Source organism: Geotrypetes seraphini, chromosome 6 (genome assembly GCF_902459505.1).
Source record: "Geotrypetes seraphini chromosome 6, aGeoSer1.1, whole genome shotgun sequence".
Taxonomy (NCBI): Eukaryota; Metazoa; Chordata; class Amphibia; order Gymnophiona; family Dermophiidae; genus Geotrypetes; species Geotrypetes seraphini.
Genome location: NC_047089.1, coordinates 130564172 through 130583088, shown reverse-complemented (window position 1 = coordinate 130583088; position 18917 = coordinate 130564172). Strand labels below are relative to the sequence as shown.

Here is an 18917-nt window from a genome sequence, read left to right as displayed (position 1 = left end):
TAAACAATCATAATATGAACAATTTGTCTATGACAAATCATTTTGCGGGTCTTGAATTTTGCACACAAAATGGCAGTGCTGTGAGCATTTCCTATGATTCCCACCGAGGGCTTTGCTTTCAAGATTATTCCGCCAGGGTAGTACAGCAGCATCGCCATTTCAGCCCCACCTGCTCCTGCCTTTTTGAATGCAAGATCTGTTTCGCCTTGTTGTACCCAGTGAAGCTTCATATCTCCCATAATGGGACCACCCACTTCTACGAGACAGTGGCAGAGGCTCAGGACTTTTTGAACCGCGTGGAGGAAGCAGGTGGCTTACCCACATCGACAAAACCATGACAGGGACGTTAGTCATGGCCACTTGTTTCAGTTTTTCAATTTTCAGTTGCATCATTTTGGACTTCTTGTGCCTCAGGATTATGTCAGCATTGGGTTGGGCCTGGGAGAGACTCTGCTGCCTTAATGCTGTCTGCTTGTAGTCCCAGACTGCGAGAGGAGCGTCCTTTGCCTGGCCTTCTTCCATGAGAGGAGGGATACAGCGGGGCCTTTGGTTTTTGACTGGTACCCCTGACCATTGAACCAGGATGCTGTTCCAGCCTGGGGGCTCCTTTTGAACCGGTTTGCTTCCAGTGTATGTTTTCTGGAGCCTGCGCTTGTTACAGCCTTGCCTAAGGGTTCACTGAATTGCAGCAGAGCAACTTGCACGGGACTGGTCTTGGACCTTGAAGAGTCTATTTGTACTGGCTGGAATGTCTGCGGAGTGCATGAGTTTGGTTTGGTAGGGTTGGTTGTTGAGTGTGTGGGGGGATGTTTGTTGGAGTACGTCTGCTGTAGCCTTGCCTGAGGGTCCACTGCTTTGTAACAGAGCTGGACTGGACTTGGTGGGCCTTTATGTATTGGCTAGAACCTGAGGTGAGCTTGAGTATGGTTTGGTATGTTAGGATGTTGGGTGGGGAGGTGTATTTGTTGGACTGTGGCTGCTCATGTTTGGCTGAGTGGATGGGTTGGCAGGGTGGTTGGGCTTTGGGGTCTTTCCCTGAGACAGTTTGAGGGGGCTGGGAGGGGGGAGAGTTTCCTGGAGTTCTGAGTTTCCTGGAGAGGTCTGGTATTAATCATTTGTTTGATTAGGATTGGGTTGGGGGCATCAATATATGCCTGGTTCCTAAGGTAGGGACCACAAACGTTCTGGGGGAATCTGGGGAGTTGGGGGGCAGAGTGTTGGTGGGGGGTTTTGGATGTGAGGGAAGGATATGCATTTGGGTGGGCGGTAGGAGGATGGGGCGGGGTTGAATGGGTTGATGGGATGTTACCACTGGTTTTCTGTTTTTCTTGCTCTTTGGGGAGTGCTGGCTGATAGTGCTCCTACTCAGGGTACGGTGTACACTATCAGGATGTTATACTTGTTTCTCATCAACTGATTTCATGGAATGTGGGGGGTATCTATTCCCTAATTAAGAGGCAGAAAATTCTCAGGCTTCTACGTAGAAATCATGCTGACATAGCTTTTCTCCAAGAAACACATTTAACTTCAGCTGAACATGTCAAGCTGCGCTGATGGTGGGTGGGTGAAGTTATTGAATCCCCAGCTTCAGGGAAAAAGGCAGGTGTCATTATCTTGGTGGGGAAACTTTTACAGGTCCATGATATTCTTCAGGACCCTGAGGGCAGCTATATTATAGCGTCTGTCAACCTCAATTCTAAGTCTTATATTCTTTGTAATGTTTATGCCCCTAATAATCCAGGAGCTGGATTTTTTCAGCATGTGGTGGATCTATTACAGGCTTATGGAAATGTCCTTTTGGTGCTCGGGGTGATTTTATTGAGGTAGCAGATCCTGCTTGGGATAGATCTAAAGGGGTGGGGCAGGAATCTTGTAAGCTTCAAACGGGTATCTCAATTCTTTGTGACTTTTTGGACTTGGTGAATGCCTGGAGAACCTTGAACCCCCTGGAGAGGGATTACACAAATTTATCTAGGGCACATACGACTATGTCATGTATTGTTTATATTCTGCTTTCGTGATTGTTATTTTCGGAGCGTTCCGACTCTAGAAATGGCCCTATTGAGATATCAGATCATGCCTGGGTGGCGGTGGAATGGAGGTTGGCCCCTGGTTTGACTTGCAGATGGAGATTCCCTACTTACCTTTATAAAGATAGCAAATTTCATGCTCATCTGTTAACCCAATGAAGAGCTTTTCATGAGACAAATAGTGAGCATTTTGACGATCCGATATTGGCCTGGTAAATAGCTAAGGCGGCACTTCGGGGAGAAATAATTTCTTATGTTAGCTTTCAGTGTAAGGTTCGCCAGCGAGAATTGCAGCATTTGGAACATTTGCTTTCCTCTATGCGATGACGATATGAAAAGATGAAAATTCCTCTTTGCAATAAAGAATGAAAAGATGAAAATTCAGGATTTTCATATTTTAAATATGTAGATTGCAAAATTTGATGATCCTGGTCGCAAAACAAAGTTTAATGGAAATATCAGACATTTTCAATACTTGTCATGCATGAGCAATTAGGAAATTACACTTACTGTCAAAGAACAAAAATTGAGTTGCATATTGTTATTAAAGATCATCGGCCTCTTTTACAAAGCCACACTAGCGGCTGCGCTGCACTGCGCTAACGGCCCTGAAGCCCATAGAGATGTAAAGGATTTCGGGGCTGTTGCCGTGCGGCTTTGTAACAGAAGCTGCATGTCACAATCATTTTTTTCCCCATTGTTCTTCTTAGCATTCCTTTTATTTCTTCTTTTACTCTTTATCTTTTGTTTAAGTAGATGAAATTTTCCCCAATTTATGTAAATTATACATTTTATAGATTCTTTCTGTTTTCTTTATCCTTTTCTATTTCTTGTTTACTCACCTGAGAATATGAAAACTCTAGGCCAGTGACAGAAAAGACCACTTCACCACAGGTAAGAATAAAGTACTGTGGAATCTGCAGACCCATGTGAACTGTATTGGGTTGGATATCCTCAATGTATTCTAGATTCAGTGAATCTGATGTGCACTAAAATAACACATTCAAGAAATATCACACTAGTGTCACTTAAATACAATTGGCCAATTCTATAAATGGGTGTCTAGAAGTAGGTGCCATATGTGCATGTCACTGGCATAAATGATTGGCAGTGACACACATATATGCCCTAGGCATATTCTATACGGTAGCATCTAAGTGCTATAGTGTGTAACTGCAGGGGAGGCATATATATGAATGGAGCTATAAGTGTGTTGCCAAAACGTACAACTTATAGTTGTGCATGCTGATTCACTTACCTGGGAGTGCCCACTTATACCTAACTTTTGGTGTACCAAACAAGGTTTGCATTAATATTCTGTTAGGTGCTTAAGTGACATCCTAGAATTGGCACTAAGGCCCATCTATAATAATAAAACCCTAGAGCGCACATGCGCTCTTGAAACTTTGTGATTCCTGGTGGCGTGAGGTGTGCTTCTGTGGCAGTATTCTATTTGACACCTCACGGCGCTTGCAGGAGCTGGAGGCGCGTGTCATGGCTGAAGGTGCGCGACTGTGTAACTGTGTCAGCACAGTCGGCTTCAGGCGCGTTTGGCGGTTTGTCGGACCGGCAGGAGAGTGGCAGTTGTGGTGGTGGTTTGACAGCGGTAGCGCCGGAATTTTCTCTCCTGTTAGTGGAGAGTGTCGGTTCTTGTGCTGCTTTGCAGGAGGGTGTGCAGCCGCTGTTACAAGGTAAAAAATAATAATAAAAAAAATACGGCTCAGGGAAGTGAAGGGGAGAGGGAAAAGGGGCTGCTTGGGAGGGAGGGGTGTGCTGGGAGGCCGACAGACAGAAGGGGGCCAGAAGAGACAGAGAAATACAGGCAGGGGGCCAAGGACAGAGACAGGGGGCCAGGCAGAGAGACAGACAGAAAGAAAAACAAGAGGCCAGGCAGAGAGAGAGTCAGAAAGAAAGACAGGGGTCAGGCAGAAAGACAGAGAGACAGAAAAACAGGGGGCCAGGCAGAGAGACAGACATAAAGGAAAACAGGGAGCCAGGCAGAAAGACAGAGAGACAGACAAACAAAAACTGGGGGCCAGGGAGACAGACAGGGGGCCAGGCAGAGAGAAAGCCAGAAAGATAAACAGGAGGCCAGGCAGAAAGACAGACAGAAAGAAAGACAACCATCCACACAGCGGCCAAGGAAAGAGAGAGAGAAAGAAAGAAAGAATGACAGGCAGACAGCCAGCAGCCAAGGACAGAGAGAGAAAGAAAAAAAAACCCAGATAGATAGACAGCGGCCAAGGAGACAGAGAGAAAGAAAGAATGACAGACAGACAGAGGGCCAGAGAGACAGACAGAAAGGGAGAAAGACAGACAGAAAGTCAAACAAACAAGGAGCCAGAGAGACAGACAGAAAAGGAAAAAGACAGACAGAAGGAAAGACAAACAGACAAGGGGCCAGAGAGACAGATAGAAAGAAAGACAGTCAGCCATCCAGACAGCAGCCAAAGAGAGAGAGAGAATGAAACAATGACAGACAGACAGGGTGCCAGAAAGACAGACAGACAGAAAAACAGCCAGCCAGCAGCCAAGGAGAGAGAGAGAAAGAGAGAGAGAGAGAAAGAAAAAAAAATACAGAGAGATAGACAGCGGCCAAGGAAAGAGAGAAAAAGGAAAAAAGACATACAGACGGCCAGCAGCCAAGGAGAAAGAGAGAAAGAATGATATACAGACAGGGGGACAGAGAGACAGACAGAAAGGGAGAGAGACAGACAGAAATAAAGACAGACAGACAGCCAGAATCCAAGAAAAGAAATAGAGAAACAAAAAAAAAAAAAAGACAGATAATGGTCAAGGGAGAGAGACAGAAAGAAAAGGGCCAGGGAGAGAGAAAGAAAGACATACATTTATAATAATAAAACCCTAGAGCGTGCATGAGCTCTTGAAACTTCGTGATTCCTGGTGCTGTGAGGTATGCCTCCGTGCCAAATTCGATTTTCGAACACGGAGGCAGGCCAGAACACAGAGCAACTCCCCCCTTGCTGTCACTCACCGCCAGAGTGCCGCCTCACTGCTGCCACTGATTCGGAGGGGGCGGCACAGGCGCACCTGCCAGCATCTTCCCTCTTGCCTGCTTACCCACCTGCCGCGACTCCTCTCTCGAACGGGCCGGGGACCATGGGCGGGCGGCTCGCAGACAGGAGACTGCCGAAACACACCAAGCTTCCCCGGGGGGGGGGGGGGGACGGCAAGCGATGGCGAGGAGGGAGTTGGAGCAGGCTGCAGAGGCTGTCGGTGCCTGCAGGCCGCGGCGGCTTCAGGCGGATGTCGGTGGAGGGCAGAGTTGTCGGTGTCTGCTTCAGGCGGATGTCGGTGGAGGTAAGGGTTGCTGCTGGACAGGGGAAGAGGTGCTGATGGACAGGGAGGGGCAAAAAAAGGAAGGGAGGCCTACTGCTGGACAGGGGGAGTAGAAAAGAGGTGTTGCTGGACAGGGGGGGCAGAAAAAGGAAGGGAGGCCTACTGCTGGACAGGGGGAACAGAAAAGAGGTACTGCTGGACAGGGGAAGAGGTGCTGATGGACCGGGAGGGGCAAAAAAAGGAAGGGAGGCCTACTGCTGGACAGGGGGAGTAGAAAAGAGGTGCTGCTGGACAGGGGGAGCAGAAAAAGGAAAGGAGGCCTACTGCTGGACAGGGGGAACAGAAAAGAGGTACTGCTGGACCGGGGAAGAGGTGCTGATGGACGGGGGGGGGTGGCAAACACAGGAAGGGAGGCCTACTGCTGGACAGGGGGAGTAGAAAAGAGGTGTTGCTGGACAGGGGGGAGTTAAAACAAAGAGAGAAGGGGTGGTGGTGGACACAGGAGAAGAAAAAGGAAGGGAGAATGGACAGGGGGAGCAGGCAAGGGGTGGTGGTGGACAGCCGAGGAAAAAGAAAGACAGAAAGAAAGAAATACAGAAATAGGCTAAGGAGAGAGAGGGAAAGAAATAAATGCAGACACACACACATATTCTAGCACCCGTTAATGTAACGGGATTAAAGACTAGTATTCTATAAATGATGATGTAGGTTAGGCACTTTTCCCTTAAATGCTATTTAAGAAAAAAATAAAGTGTTCAAAAAATGTAGGTGCCTAAAAAAGGCATCTGCATTATGGCTACAGAGGTATGGGGAATTTATTGCAAAGCCTAAAAGTGAAATTTTATATCTATGGGGATGACATCAGTATAGTTGTTCCCCTTACTAACCTGACTCCTGAGATAAAAAATCATTTATCCTTTATTTTAAATCATATTGAACTGTGGATGACTGAATTTAAATTAAAACTTAACTCACAAAAAACCAAATTCTTTCTGGTGAGCCCTAATGATAAAATTAAAGATACGTCAATATTTTTGAATGGTCAGGATTTTCCTTTAGACTATTCCTTAAAACGTTTGGGAGTGACATTGGACTGGCATCTCACCTTAGAAGAACATACAGATTTGTTAGTCTGAAAATGTTTCTTGGTCTTATGGAAACTCCAAACCATTAGTTTAAGTTTATTATTATTATTATTATTATTATTAATAAAAGTTTGTTGTACACGCAATATCAAATACTTAAATGCATATGACAATTTAAAATTAGGAGACAAAAATAAAACAATTTATACAAATAAACATACAATGTATGTACACAAGTAATTAGCGATACAAAAGGGAAGAGGGGTGAACTACAATCTTTGAAGAAAGTAAGAGTACATTTAGGGAATAAAACAACATTAGGAGGGTGATGAAGAATGTTTTATAAATATGGCTGAGCCTAAAAAAGAGGATAGGGGAGGTTGTGACCTATACATAAGGTCTGGTAAAAATATTTTGATGTAGTATAATTTCGTCTGCTAGTTCAGTCTTCCATCTTAAGTATGCTTGACTATTGCAATATTTGGGAACATACAAGAAAACCTTGAAAAGACTTTGAGTTATTCAAAATTCAGCAGTTCGACTGATTTTTGGTTTGAAAAAAATGGGAACATATTATCAAAAACTACACTGGCTACCGGTGGAGGCAAGAGTTCTATTTAAATTTTCCTGCATTTGTTTTAAATCAATATTTGGTATGGCTCCTGCGTATCTGAAATACCACTACTCTTATCGTTTTTTCACTTATCTGGTGAGGCAGGGAGGGGCGGGGGCGCACCTCGAGGGGCTCTCACTTCTGGCTCTGCTCCGGGGACAGTGGCAGATGGCGAGTTTTACTGGTGCGGTACACCTGTCAAACCATAACGCAGGTGTCCTAAGGCGAGCTTAGGGAGGACAGAAACCTCCCGTGGAGTGGGCAAAAGCTCGCTTGATTTTGAATTTCAGTGTGAATACAGACCGTGAAAGCAGGGCCTCACGATCCTTCTGACTTTTTGGGTTTTAAGCAGGAGGTGTCAGAAAAGTTACCACAGGGATAACTGGCTTGTGGCAGCCAAGCATTCATAGCGACGTTGCTTTTTAATCCTTCAATGTTGGCTCTTCCTATCATTTTTCCTAGACCGTTTTAACAGGATTACACGCAGACTCCATATGTTTGCTTACCCAACAGTTAATGCTTGTTGTTTTAAAAGATTTCTGGGAAACAAATTAAAGTCCGGGGCCTTTGACCCCGGAGGTGCAGACACAGTGGCAGGGGCCTTTCCCTTTCACATGGGCGTCGGGACATCTTACTTATCTAGGTATTGTTATTTCCCCAGACCCTTCAAAATTATATGCTCTCAATATAGACCCTTTAGTTCTTACCACAGTACATAAATTAGAGAATTGGAGGGTCTATCCGCTTTCTTTACTGGGCAAGATAGCATTATATAATATGGTATTGGTGCCCCAGTGGCTTTATGTATTTCAAATGATACCTGTATTATTATCTTCCCGACATGATAAACTAATAGGGAAATGTTTACAAAAGTTCTTGTGGAACAGGAAGAGAGCACGTTTGTCCTTGTCTCGTCTGGCGTGCCCTAGAGATCGCGGTGGCTTTGGTCTCCGTAGTCTTCGTTTATTGTCTCAGGCGTGTCAGATGAGACATCTGAATGATTGGTATCGGGGGACAAGCCATTTTTCGGCTTCCCGGCAGGAACTTTTACTTTGTGCTCCATATCACTTTAGTTATCTGCTTCATGTTCCTCACCTACCAAGGAAAACCTGAACTGCACGAGATCTGTTCTTATTACCCCTGCGACATCTCTGGAAACTATTGTGCAAACAGCTCCAGATTCCATTTCAGGTGACTCCTTACTTACCACTGCGGGGCAATGGTGCCTTTACAGCGGGCATGGACCCAGTTTCCTCTCATGTTTGGACATTACAATCTAATCAATATGTTTTTCAATTGGTCCATTCCAATGGCTCTTTAAAATCGTTTGAGGAACTTCAACGAGATCATGGTTGGAGGCCCATTGATTGGCTTTCTTACCTTCAACTTTCCTCCTACATTTGCTCCTTGCCACGAGACTCCATTGTTGACCACTGTATGGAATCCCTTTCTGAAGTGTTGAGTCTGTCCGCACAGGTACCGATTCCATTGAGATTTCACCATCGTCATCTTCAGGAACACCTGGGTGAACCTTCCTATGACTCCCATGCTCTGAATTGGTAACAGGACCTTTCTTGTGAAGTGACAGCCACCATGATTCGTAGGGGGGTCTTTCGGACAGCTTGTGTGTCACATAATGTGCTCCTGTTTGAAATGAATTATAAATTTTTGCACCGGCTGTACATGTCTACCGCATACCAATTTCGGGCGAAGATGTGCATGTCTGACCACTGCCTTAAATGTTCTCATTCTCCATCTACTCTTGGACATCAGTTCTGGTCTTGCACTCGGATTCGTACCTTTTGGCAGCAGCTGTGTAATCATATTCGAACCATGTGGAATTACAAATTTTCCTTGGATCCGATGATGCTGTTTACACTGGATCATATTCCCCTGTCCGCCCCAAAGGGGTTTCGGAGCTTTCTTTCTCGCTCAGTGTTATTGGGGAAGAAAGCGATTCTACTTTGCTGGATTTCCTCTGATTCTCCGACACTTTCCCGTTGGCGGACTCTGATGATACATCAAGCATCCATGGAGCGCTTATGCTTTTCTTCATTGGACTCTGCCTTGGGCCGGTTATTTTGTCTATGTTGGACACCATTCTAGGACACTCTAACACCAAGAGCTCGTAGCCATTTGTTGAATGTCTGATTGTATTATTGGAACTGCACTGGAGTGGATTTTTTGTTGTTTATAGTTTTTGTTTAGGCTGTGGGATGGGGATAAGCGGTGGGATGGGGGGGGGGGGGGGGGGAGGATCAGGTATATGGTGAATTTGGGCTGTGCTTTGGTATCCATGCTTTTCTGTTGTGCACAATGTATATTTGAGTGTTTGCCTTTATTTTTGAAAACTTAATAAAATATATTCATTAAAAAAAAAAAAAAAGATTTCTGGATAGAACTTTTGCCTTTCAGGCAGGAAGAGACTGGCTGGAAAGTTGGAACGAACGACACTACCAGGAACACCACGGAGAACATATCTGTAGACTTTGGAGCCCTGGGTGAGAAGCTGAGGAGGATGGAAGCGCAGGTGGTCTTCTCCTCAATCCTCCCAGTGAGAGGCAAGGGGAGAGCCAGGGAGGATCATATCCAGAGGACAAACGACTGGCTGCACGGATGGTGCAGGGAGATGAACTTCGGATTCCTGAACCATGGAGAGGCGCTGCAAGGACTACAGGGACCTGGCGGACATCACCTGACCAGAAGGGGAAAGAACGTCTTTGGACACCTACTAGCCCGTCTACTTCATAGGGCTTTAAACTAGGTAAGTTGGGGGAGGGTACCCACTCACGTGCGGCACAAGTAACCAACTTGGCGAGGTAAGTTGCCAATTCATTTCTGAGTCTGAGGTAAGTACACACTGCATTTCCGAGTCAGAGGTAAGTACACACATTGCAAACAGTATTATAGGAGTCCAATTAGCTCAAGCAGGAATATCTACACAGGGATATAGCAAACATAAGGTATGGAGGGCTATATACGTTAATGCCCACAGTTTGGGCAATAAGATTCTGGAATTAGAGACGGAAATGAGGAACGCCGACCTAGATGTGGTGGCGATATCCGACACTTGGTTCACGGACTCCCATGGGTGGGATATGGCTATACCGGGATACAACTTACTTCGGCGGGACAGAGAGGGTAAAATGGGAGGAGGGATAGCACTATACACTAAAGAGGACATCAAAGTTACCAAAATCGCAGATGTCAAGTACACCAGGGAATCCCTCTGGGTGAATTTGGCTAGGAGGAAGGACAAATGCCTGTATCTTGGTGTAGTATACAGACCTCCAAGACAACAGGAGGACATGGATATAGAATTAGTCGAAGACATTGAGAATATCACTTTGCGTGATATTGTTAGGAGACTTCAATATGCCTGATGTGGATTGGAACAATCTTTCCGCTACGACCAGCGGCAGCAGGAAGCTATTAACCTCTATAAAGGGAGCGAGACTCACACAAATGGTATTAGAGCCCACAAGGAATTGGGCGATACTAGACCTAATACTCACCAACGGAGAAAGTGTCACAGAGGTCTCGGTAGGCGATACGTTGGCCTCCAGTGACCATAACATGATATGGTTCAATCTCAGGAAAGGTTTCACTAAGTCAAGCACATCAACCAAGGTCCTCAATTTTAAGGGCACAAACTTCGAAAGCATGGGAGATTTCGTCCATTGGGCACTGCAAAACCATGCCGAAACAGATAATGTAGAGGTAATGTAGTCAACTCTGAAATCAACCTTACACGAAGCAACCAACCGCTACGTCAAATCAGTAAGTAAACGGCGAAGAAACAATAGACCACAGTGGTTCTCTGCGGAGATCTCAGACCTCATAAAAAAAGAAGAAAAGAGCGTTCATCATCTACAAAAGCAATCAGGGAAGCGAGAATCCAAGGAAGACTATCTGGCCAAGTCAAAAGCGGTCAAAACGGCAGTCAGGGAGGCCAAACTCCGAATGGAGGAGAACCTTGCGAAGAACATCAAGAAGGGCGATAAATCCTTTTTCCAGTATATTAGTGACAGAAAAAGAAACACAGATGGGATAGTACGCCTTAGGAAACCTGATGGGAACTATGTAGAATCGGACTTCGATAAAGCCAAACTTTTAAATGAATACTTCTGCTCGGTCTTCACTTGCGAGGCGCCGGGATCCGGCCCTCAGCTGCTGACGAGGGAAAACTTGGAAGACCTTGGAAGACCTGTTTCGAAATTTCGAGTTTACGCCCAGCAGTGTCTACGAGGAGCTATCAAGACTCAAGGTGAACAAAGCTATGGGACCGGACAAACTACACCCCAGGGTGCTCAGGGAGTTGAGTGACATCCTGGCAGAACCGTTATCTGTGCTCTTCAATCTTTCCCTAAGTACAGGAAGAGTCCCGTTGGATTGGAAAATGGCTAACGTCATTCCACTCCACAAAAAGGGATGCAGGACGGAGGCTGAGAATTATAGACCAGTGAGTCTCACATCGATAGTGAGTAAATTTGTGGAAACACTTATCAAACACCAATTGGATACGATCCTGAACGAGGAGAATCTACGAGATCCCCATCAACATGGTTTTACGAAGGGAAGGTCCTGCCAATCAAATCTGATCAGCTTCTTTGACTGGGTAACAAGAAAGCTGGATATAGGGGAGTCCCTGGACGTCGTGTACTTGGACTTCAGCAAAGCGTTTGATAGCGTCCCACACCGCATGTTATTGAGCAAGATGGGTTCGACGGGACTGGGTGAAACATTAACCGCATGGGTTAGGGACTGGCTTAGAGGTAGACTTCAGAGGGTAGTGGTAAATGGTACTCTCTCCGATACAACGGAGGTGATCAGCAGAGTGCCGCAGGGCTTGGTCTTGGGCCCGATCCTATTTAACATCTTTGTAAGAGACTTGGCTGAGGGGCTTCGAGGTAAAATTACATTATTCGCCGATGACGCAAAACTATGCAACATGGTAGGCAACCGCACAACTGATGAAAGCACAGTGCCCGACAAAAGCTCAATGTCCGACAGTATGACGCAGGACCTACTCCTGCTGGAGCATTGGTCAAAGACTTGGCAACTAAGTTTCAATGCCAAAAAATGCAAGGTCATGCACCTTGGCGGCAAAAATACATGCAGGTCTTACACCCTAAATTGTGAGATCCTAGCAAGGACTGTAGCAGAACGTGACTTGGGGGTGATCATTAGCGAAGACATGAAGACTGCCAATCAAGTGGAGAAAGCGTCATCCAGGGCTAGACAAATCATGGGCTGTATCCGTAGAAGTTTTTTTGTCAGCCGTAAGCCTGAGGTCATAAGGCCATTGTACAGATCCATGGTGAGACCCCATCTGGAATACTGTGTACAATTCTGGAGGCCGCATTATCAAAAAGATGTGCGGAGAGTTGAGTCGGTTCAGCGAATGGCCACCAGGATGGTCTCAGGACTCAAGGATCTCCCGTATGAGGAACGACTGGGTAAGTTGCAGCTGTACTCACTCGAGGAACGCAGAGAGAGGGGAGACATGATCGAGACGTTCAAATATGTCACAGGCCGTATCTAGGTGGAAGAAGATCTCTTTTTCCTTAAAGGACCCACGGCAACAAGAGGGCATCCGTTGAAAATCAGGGGTGGGAAATTACATGGCGACACCAGAAAATATTTCTTCACCGAAAGGGTGGTTGATCGCTGGAATAATCTTCCACAACAGGTAATTGAGGCAAGCAACGTGCCAGATTTTAAGAAAAGATGGGATTGGCATGTGGGATCTCTTCATGGAGGTATTTAGGGGGTGGGCCATTAGTGTGGGCAGACTAGATGGGCCGTGGCCCTTTTCTGCCGTCATGTTCTATGTTTCTATGTTTCTATATTATTATGCGTTCTGCATCTTATTCAATCTTTAGAAAATTAGTAAAAACGCAGTTGTTTGATCGATTTGTAACCTAATGATTCACTGTTTTAATTTTTAATTTTTTTATCTTGTATGTATTTCTGATGATTTGTATTGTATTTTTTTCACTGATTGTCCAGTACTTCTTATTGTAAACCGCTTCGAACTATTATGGCTTTGGCGGTATACAAGAATAAATTATTATTATTACTTTGTGACACCTAATGCCACTGAAGGTGTAGCTAACATCAGAAGTGGCATTAGGAATTGTAAAATGCCTCTATTGTCACGATTCATGTGAAAGATAGGTGCTGGAAATGTAGGCCTTGAAAACCCTGGCCTACATTTCCGGCACCTATCTTTCATGAAGGCGCGATTCTACAAATGGTACCAGTGTATGATTAACATGTAATCAGCAACCATTTTTTAGGCAGCCGTTTGTAGTATCTGACCCTAAATGTGCCCCATTGTTGCATCTACTTTTTGTAGATGTTTCCTGCTCCAATGATCAACAGTTAAAACTCCTGTTTTGGAAAATGTTACATACATACTTGGGCAACAAAATGTATCATTTCTGGGAAGAAATGTATGTAATTGGTCAATACTTTTTCCTTTCTTAACTTCTTGCAATAGGATATAAAAAGGGCTGTTTTTGTTGAGCGGCTAGGAAACCAAAACTGCAATTGTCTCAGTTGTTGGAGAATTGGTGTAGGGGGGGGGTTTAGGATTACCGGATGTTCGGGTCTATAATTATGTGTGTTTGCTTCGTCATTTGGGGGATTGGGTGAATTTGTCTAGCAGCTACACTCTTCTTCCGATGGAACGTGAGTTTTTTGCTCCCTTTGATGTGTTAGCATTACTTCATAGTCCCCGGAGGGTATTGCCCTCTTCTATCCGACCTAATGTATTATTTAGCACATCGCAAGCGGCCTGGCGTTGGCTTTTGCAGGCCCTGGGAGGGGATCCGACGGTCACTGATCTCTTGCCATTATGGGATAATCCGGCAAATCCTCTGGGTAGGGACTCCAGGGAGTACTTGTCTTGGGAAAAGAGAGGAGTTTCTCGCTTAGAACATCTCTTGGGGGCTGACAGAGAGCTGTTGACCCGTGCAGATTTGCTGGCTAAAGTGGGAGAGACCTGGGGAGCACAGTTCGCATGTCATCTAGTGGAGCATTATGTGGGATCCCTCGTCAGAGCACAATTGCGCAAGCATTTGGGAGCCAGGTTGTGGGATTTGTTTGCCTGTGAGGAGGGGGTATCCCTCTCAGTGTCTAGCATTCATGCTAGTTTGCAAGCTTTACAACCAGCTAAGGACTACCAAAATATCCGGGGTAAATGGGAGGGGGAATTGCAGATTAATTTGGGACACTGGGATGTAGCCCATACCTTGAGACGCCGCCTGGGGTGACCCCGTGTGCTTGGTTGCGAGAAACGTATTATAGTGTGACCTTACGCGCCTATTATACTCGTACACAGTTGTATTACAGTGGAGGTCTACCTACACCACTGTGTCATAAAAGTGGGACGGGGGGAAGGGGGGGACACACTTTGGGACATGCCTTTTTGATCCTGCTCCATTATCCAGCGCTTCTGTCAAGGTAATTGAGAGAGCCTTGCACAGTACTCCGGCCCACTTTGTCTTGGATTTGCCAGAGGCTTTTGGCCATTTGCCTAGGGGACATCGGGCTCTGTGTAGGAAGTTGAGCTTACTGACCAGGAAATGTATTCTTCAGTGCTGGATGGTCCCTGACCCTCCGGCGTTTTGGCATTGGCGGAACCAGTTGGCCACCTGGGAGGCGCGAGATGCCGGAGAGGCTAGGAAGCGAAAGATGCTGTTCTTGAATAATTGGGAGCCATATCTGCAGTCCTTGCTTCCAAAGGGACGCAGTGAGGTTTTAAGATGGGTGTCCTAATCTGGGCACTCAGTTTGTAGGGCTGAGAGAGCAATGGTGAGTAATGGTGGGGCGGGGTGGAGAGTACCATTGGGGGGGAGGGTTGGGGGGATTGTGGAGGGGAGGTGGGGGGTATTGAAAGGTTCTGGCACTTCGTCACAGATATGATCTGTAGGGTTTGGTGGGGGGGTGCCAATGTAATTTCGAAAGTTCTCTGTAAAGTCGGCTGTCTGTATACAGTCTCTTCCCTTGTAAACCGCTTAGAACTGTCTGTGGTATGGCGGTATATAAAAATAAAGTTATTATTATTATTATTATATTCGGGGCTCATCAGAGTCCAGGGCCTCAGAGTGCCTTTCCTCCCCCTCTTGCCCTGCGTAGATTAGAAAGAGGGGGGAGTTTTGTTGCTGTTACACTTCTTCTGAACATAAGAACATAAGAAGTTGCCTCCGCTGGGTCAGACCAGAGGTCCATCGCGCCCAGCAGTCCACTCCTGCGGCGGCCCAGCAGGTCCATGACCTGTAAGTGATTCTTTGGCTAAAACCTTACAATCCTCATTATTCTATCTATACCCTTTTATGAACCAATCTCTACCTCTATCTGTATCCCTCAATCACCATATTCTTCAGGAACTTGTCCAATCCCTATTTGAATCCCCTTAATGTACTCTGTCCTATCACAGCTTCTGGAAGCGCATTCCAGGTGTTCCCCACCCTCTGAGTGAAGAAAGATTTCCTAGCATTGGTTCTAAACCTAAAGGGTTTAGAACCCTTTCCTAGCATTGGTTCTAAAGGGGACACCCTTTCAATTTCTCCGAGTGCCCCCTTGTTCTTGTAGTTCCCAATAGGCTGAAGAATCTGTCCCTTTCCACCTTCTCTATGCCCTTCATGATCTTGTAAGTCTCTATCTTGTCTTCTCTGAGTCTCCGTTTTTCAGGGTGAAAGGCTGGGGCCTTTCTAGCCTCTCAGCGTATGAAAGATTTTCCATACCTTTTATCATTCTTGTCGCTCTTCTCTGAACCCTCTCAAGTATCTCCATGTCCTTCTTTAGGTACGGCGACCAATATTGGACACAGTATTCCAGATGCGGTCGCACCATCGCGCGATACAGTGGCATGATGACTTCCTTCGTTCTGGTTGTAATACTCTTCTTAATAATACCCAACATTCTGTTTGCCTCTTTGAGGCTGCTGCGCATTGTGCCGTGGACTTCATTGTTGTGTCCACCAGCACACCCAAGTCTTTTTCAAGGTTACTTCCCTCTAGTACTAATCCTCCCATTTGGTAGCTGAACATTGGGTTCTTTTTCCCTATATGCATGACCTTGAAGCTCATCTGCCATTTATTCACCCACTCCTCCAGTTTGTTCAGGTCCCTTTGTAGGTCCTCACATTCTTCCACAGTTCTAATCCTGCTACAGAGTTTAGTGTCATCCGCAAATTTTATAACTTCACATTTCGTCCCCGTTTCTAGGTCATTAATAAATACATTGAACAGCAGCAGTCTGAGTACCGACCCCTGCGGAATTCTGCTCATGACCCTACTCCAGTCCGAGTAGTGGCCCTTCACTCCAACCCTTTGCTTCCTGCCTGCCAACCAGTGTTTAACCCATCTGTGTACGTCCCCTTCCACCCCGTAGTTCCACAGCTTCCTAAGTAGCCGCTCATGGGGTACCTTAGCAAAGGCCTTTTGGAAGTCGAGATAAATGATGTCTATGGGTTCCCCTTTGTCCATCTGGCTATTTACCCCCTCAAAGAAGTGCAGTAAGTTTGTTAGGCACGATCTTCCTTTGCAGAAGCCATGTTGGCTCTCTTTCATTAGTCCATTTCTTTCAATGTGCTCACAGATGCTGTCCTTTATCAGTGCTTCTACCATCTTGCCCGGAACCGATGTCAAACTTACCGGCCTGTAGTTTCCCGGGTCACCTCTCGATCCCTTTTTAAAGATAGGTGTAAAATTTGCTATCTTCCAGTCCTCCGGGACCTCGCCAGTTTTCAAGGATAGGCTGCAAACTCGGAGTATTTACGCTATTTCATTTCTTAGTTCTTTTAGTAACCTTGGGTGGATTCCGTCCGGGCCTGGTGATTTGTCGCTTTTCAATCTATCTATCTGTTGGAGGAAATCCTCATGGCTCACCTCTATTGTTGACAGTTTTTCTTCCTGGTCTTCACTGAAGATCTCTTCGGGTTCTGGTACACTGGATGTGTCCTCACTTATCAGTTACCTCTTTTTCTTCCTTTTCTGTCTCCATCATCCAACGGTCCTACTTCCTCCCTCGCCGGTTGCTTCCCTTTAACATATTTGAAGAATGATTTGAAATTTTTTGCCTCCCCGGCTAGTCTTTCTTTGTATTCCCTTTTCGCTCTCCTAACCACTCGATGACATTCTTTTTGGCATTTCCTGTGTTCCTTCCAGTTTTCCCCGGTTTGGTCCTTTTTTCATTTCCAGAACGATTTTTTCTTGTCTCCTATCGCTTTTTTCACTTCATTTGTTATCCATACTAATAATAATAATAATAATAACTTTATTTTTGTATACCGCCATACCCCGAAGAGTTCTAGGCGGTTCACATTAGTTAAACAAAGATTACAAGTGGTTACATATTAAAATGATCATAGAGTTGCAAACAGCAAGTCAAGAGTAGTTACAATTGGTTGCATATCGAATTGATCATAGAGTTGCGAACAGCAGGGAGTGAAGTGGGGGGAGAGGAGGGAGAAGGGGGAGGGGAGTAGATCAGGACAGGGGGAGGAGGAGGGTAGAAAAGGGGCATTAAGGGTCTTGGTCTCGGAATAGGTGAGTTTTGAGTAATTTTCTAAAGTCGAGGTAGTTGTAGGCCTGGAGGACCATTTGGGCTAGCCAAGGGTTTAGTTTGGCGGCTTGGAAGGCGTAGGTTTTGTCAAGGAATTTTTTAGAGTGGCATAATTTTAGGGAGGGGAAGGCGAAGAGTTGAATTTTTCGGGAGTTCTTATAGTTGTGGTTAAAGGTGAAGTGAGGGGTGATGTAGCTTGGGGATAAACCAAATATTGTTTTGTAGCAAAAACAGGCGAATTTGAATATGATTCTAGATTCTAGTGGGAGCCAGTGGAGTTTGTGGTAGAAAGGGGTGATATGGTCCCATTTTTTCAGGTCAAATATGAGGCGGACAGTGGTGTTCTGGATCATCTTTAGTCTCCTGATTGTTTTCTTTGTGGAGCTCAAGTAGATGATGTTGCAGTAGTCCAGTATGCTGAGGATGGAGGATTGTACTAAGAGGCGGAAAGAAGAGTCGTCAAAGTATTTTTTTATGGTGCGGAGTTTCCAAAGTATCGAGAGACTTTTCCTGACTGTGATATCAGTGTGTTTCTCGAGGGAGAGATGTTTGTCCAGTGTTACACCCAGTACTTTTAAGGTTTGTTCGAGGGGGAATGTGGATCCTTTTATTTGGATAGTGGTGTCTTTGATTTTGTCTTTGGGGGTTGCTAGGAAGAATTTTGTTTTGTCTGGGTTTAATTTTAGCCTGTAGGATAGCATCCAGAGTTCTATCTGACTAAGTATGCTTGTGAGGGAGTTAAGGAGTTCTTGAGTGAAACTGGTTAGAGGGATGACTATGGTAATGTCTGCGTAGATAAAGAATTTTAGCTTGAGGCTTTGCAGGAGGTTTCCTAGGGAGGTGAGGTAGATATTGAACAGGGTGGGGGACAGGGGGGAGCCCTGTGGAACACCGCAGGAGTTTTCCCAGGAGTAGGAGAGGGAATCGTTTTTAAATACTCTGTAAGATCTATTCCGTAGGAACCCGTTGAACCAGTTAAGGGCCTGGCCGGAGATGCCAATGTAGGCAAGGCAGTCTAGGAGAATGTCGTGGTCGACTAGATCGAAAGCACTGCTTAGGTCCAGTTGTAAAATCAGGGCACTGGATCCCAGACTGAAGAGTGTGTGTAAGTGGTCTAGAAGGGAGGCTATGATGGTTTCGGTGCTGTGATTGGAGCGAAAGCCTGATTGGTTGTCATTAAGGATATCGAATTTTTCTAGGTATGTGGTAAGTTCGGCGTTTACCACCCCTTCTGCTATTTTGGTGAATAGCGGGATACTTGCGATAGGTCTGTAGTTGGATGGGGTGCTTGATGGTTCTTTCTTGTTTTTTATG

The 18917-nt window shown here is 45.6% G+C and overlaps 1 protein-coding gene across 2 annotated transcripts in view; it reads right to left on the bottom strand.

Annotated features, from left to right (window-relative positions):
- The window catches only part of SLC15A1 (solute carrier family 15 member 1), a 307479-nt gene that overhangs the window by 16337 nt on the left and 272225 nt on the right, over positions 1–18917 (bottom strand). Inside the window, exon 21 of one of the 2 annotated variants that reach the window (XM_033947427.1) lies at positions 2873–3019. The exons of the other annotated variant lie outside the window; for it this stretch is intronic. Coding sequence (XP_033803318.1) covers positions 2873–3019 — 147 coding nt within the window. The remainder of the gene's footprint in view (positions 1–2872; positions 3020–18917) is intronic. 2 annotated transcript variants of the gene reach the window in all.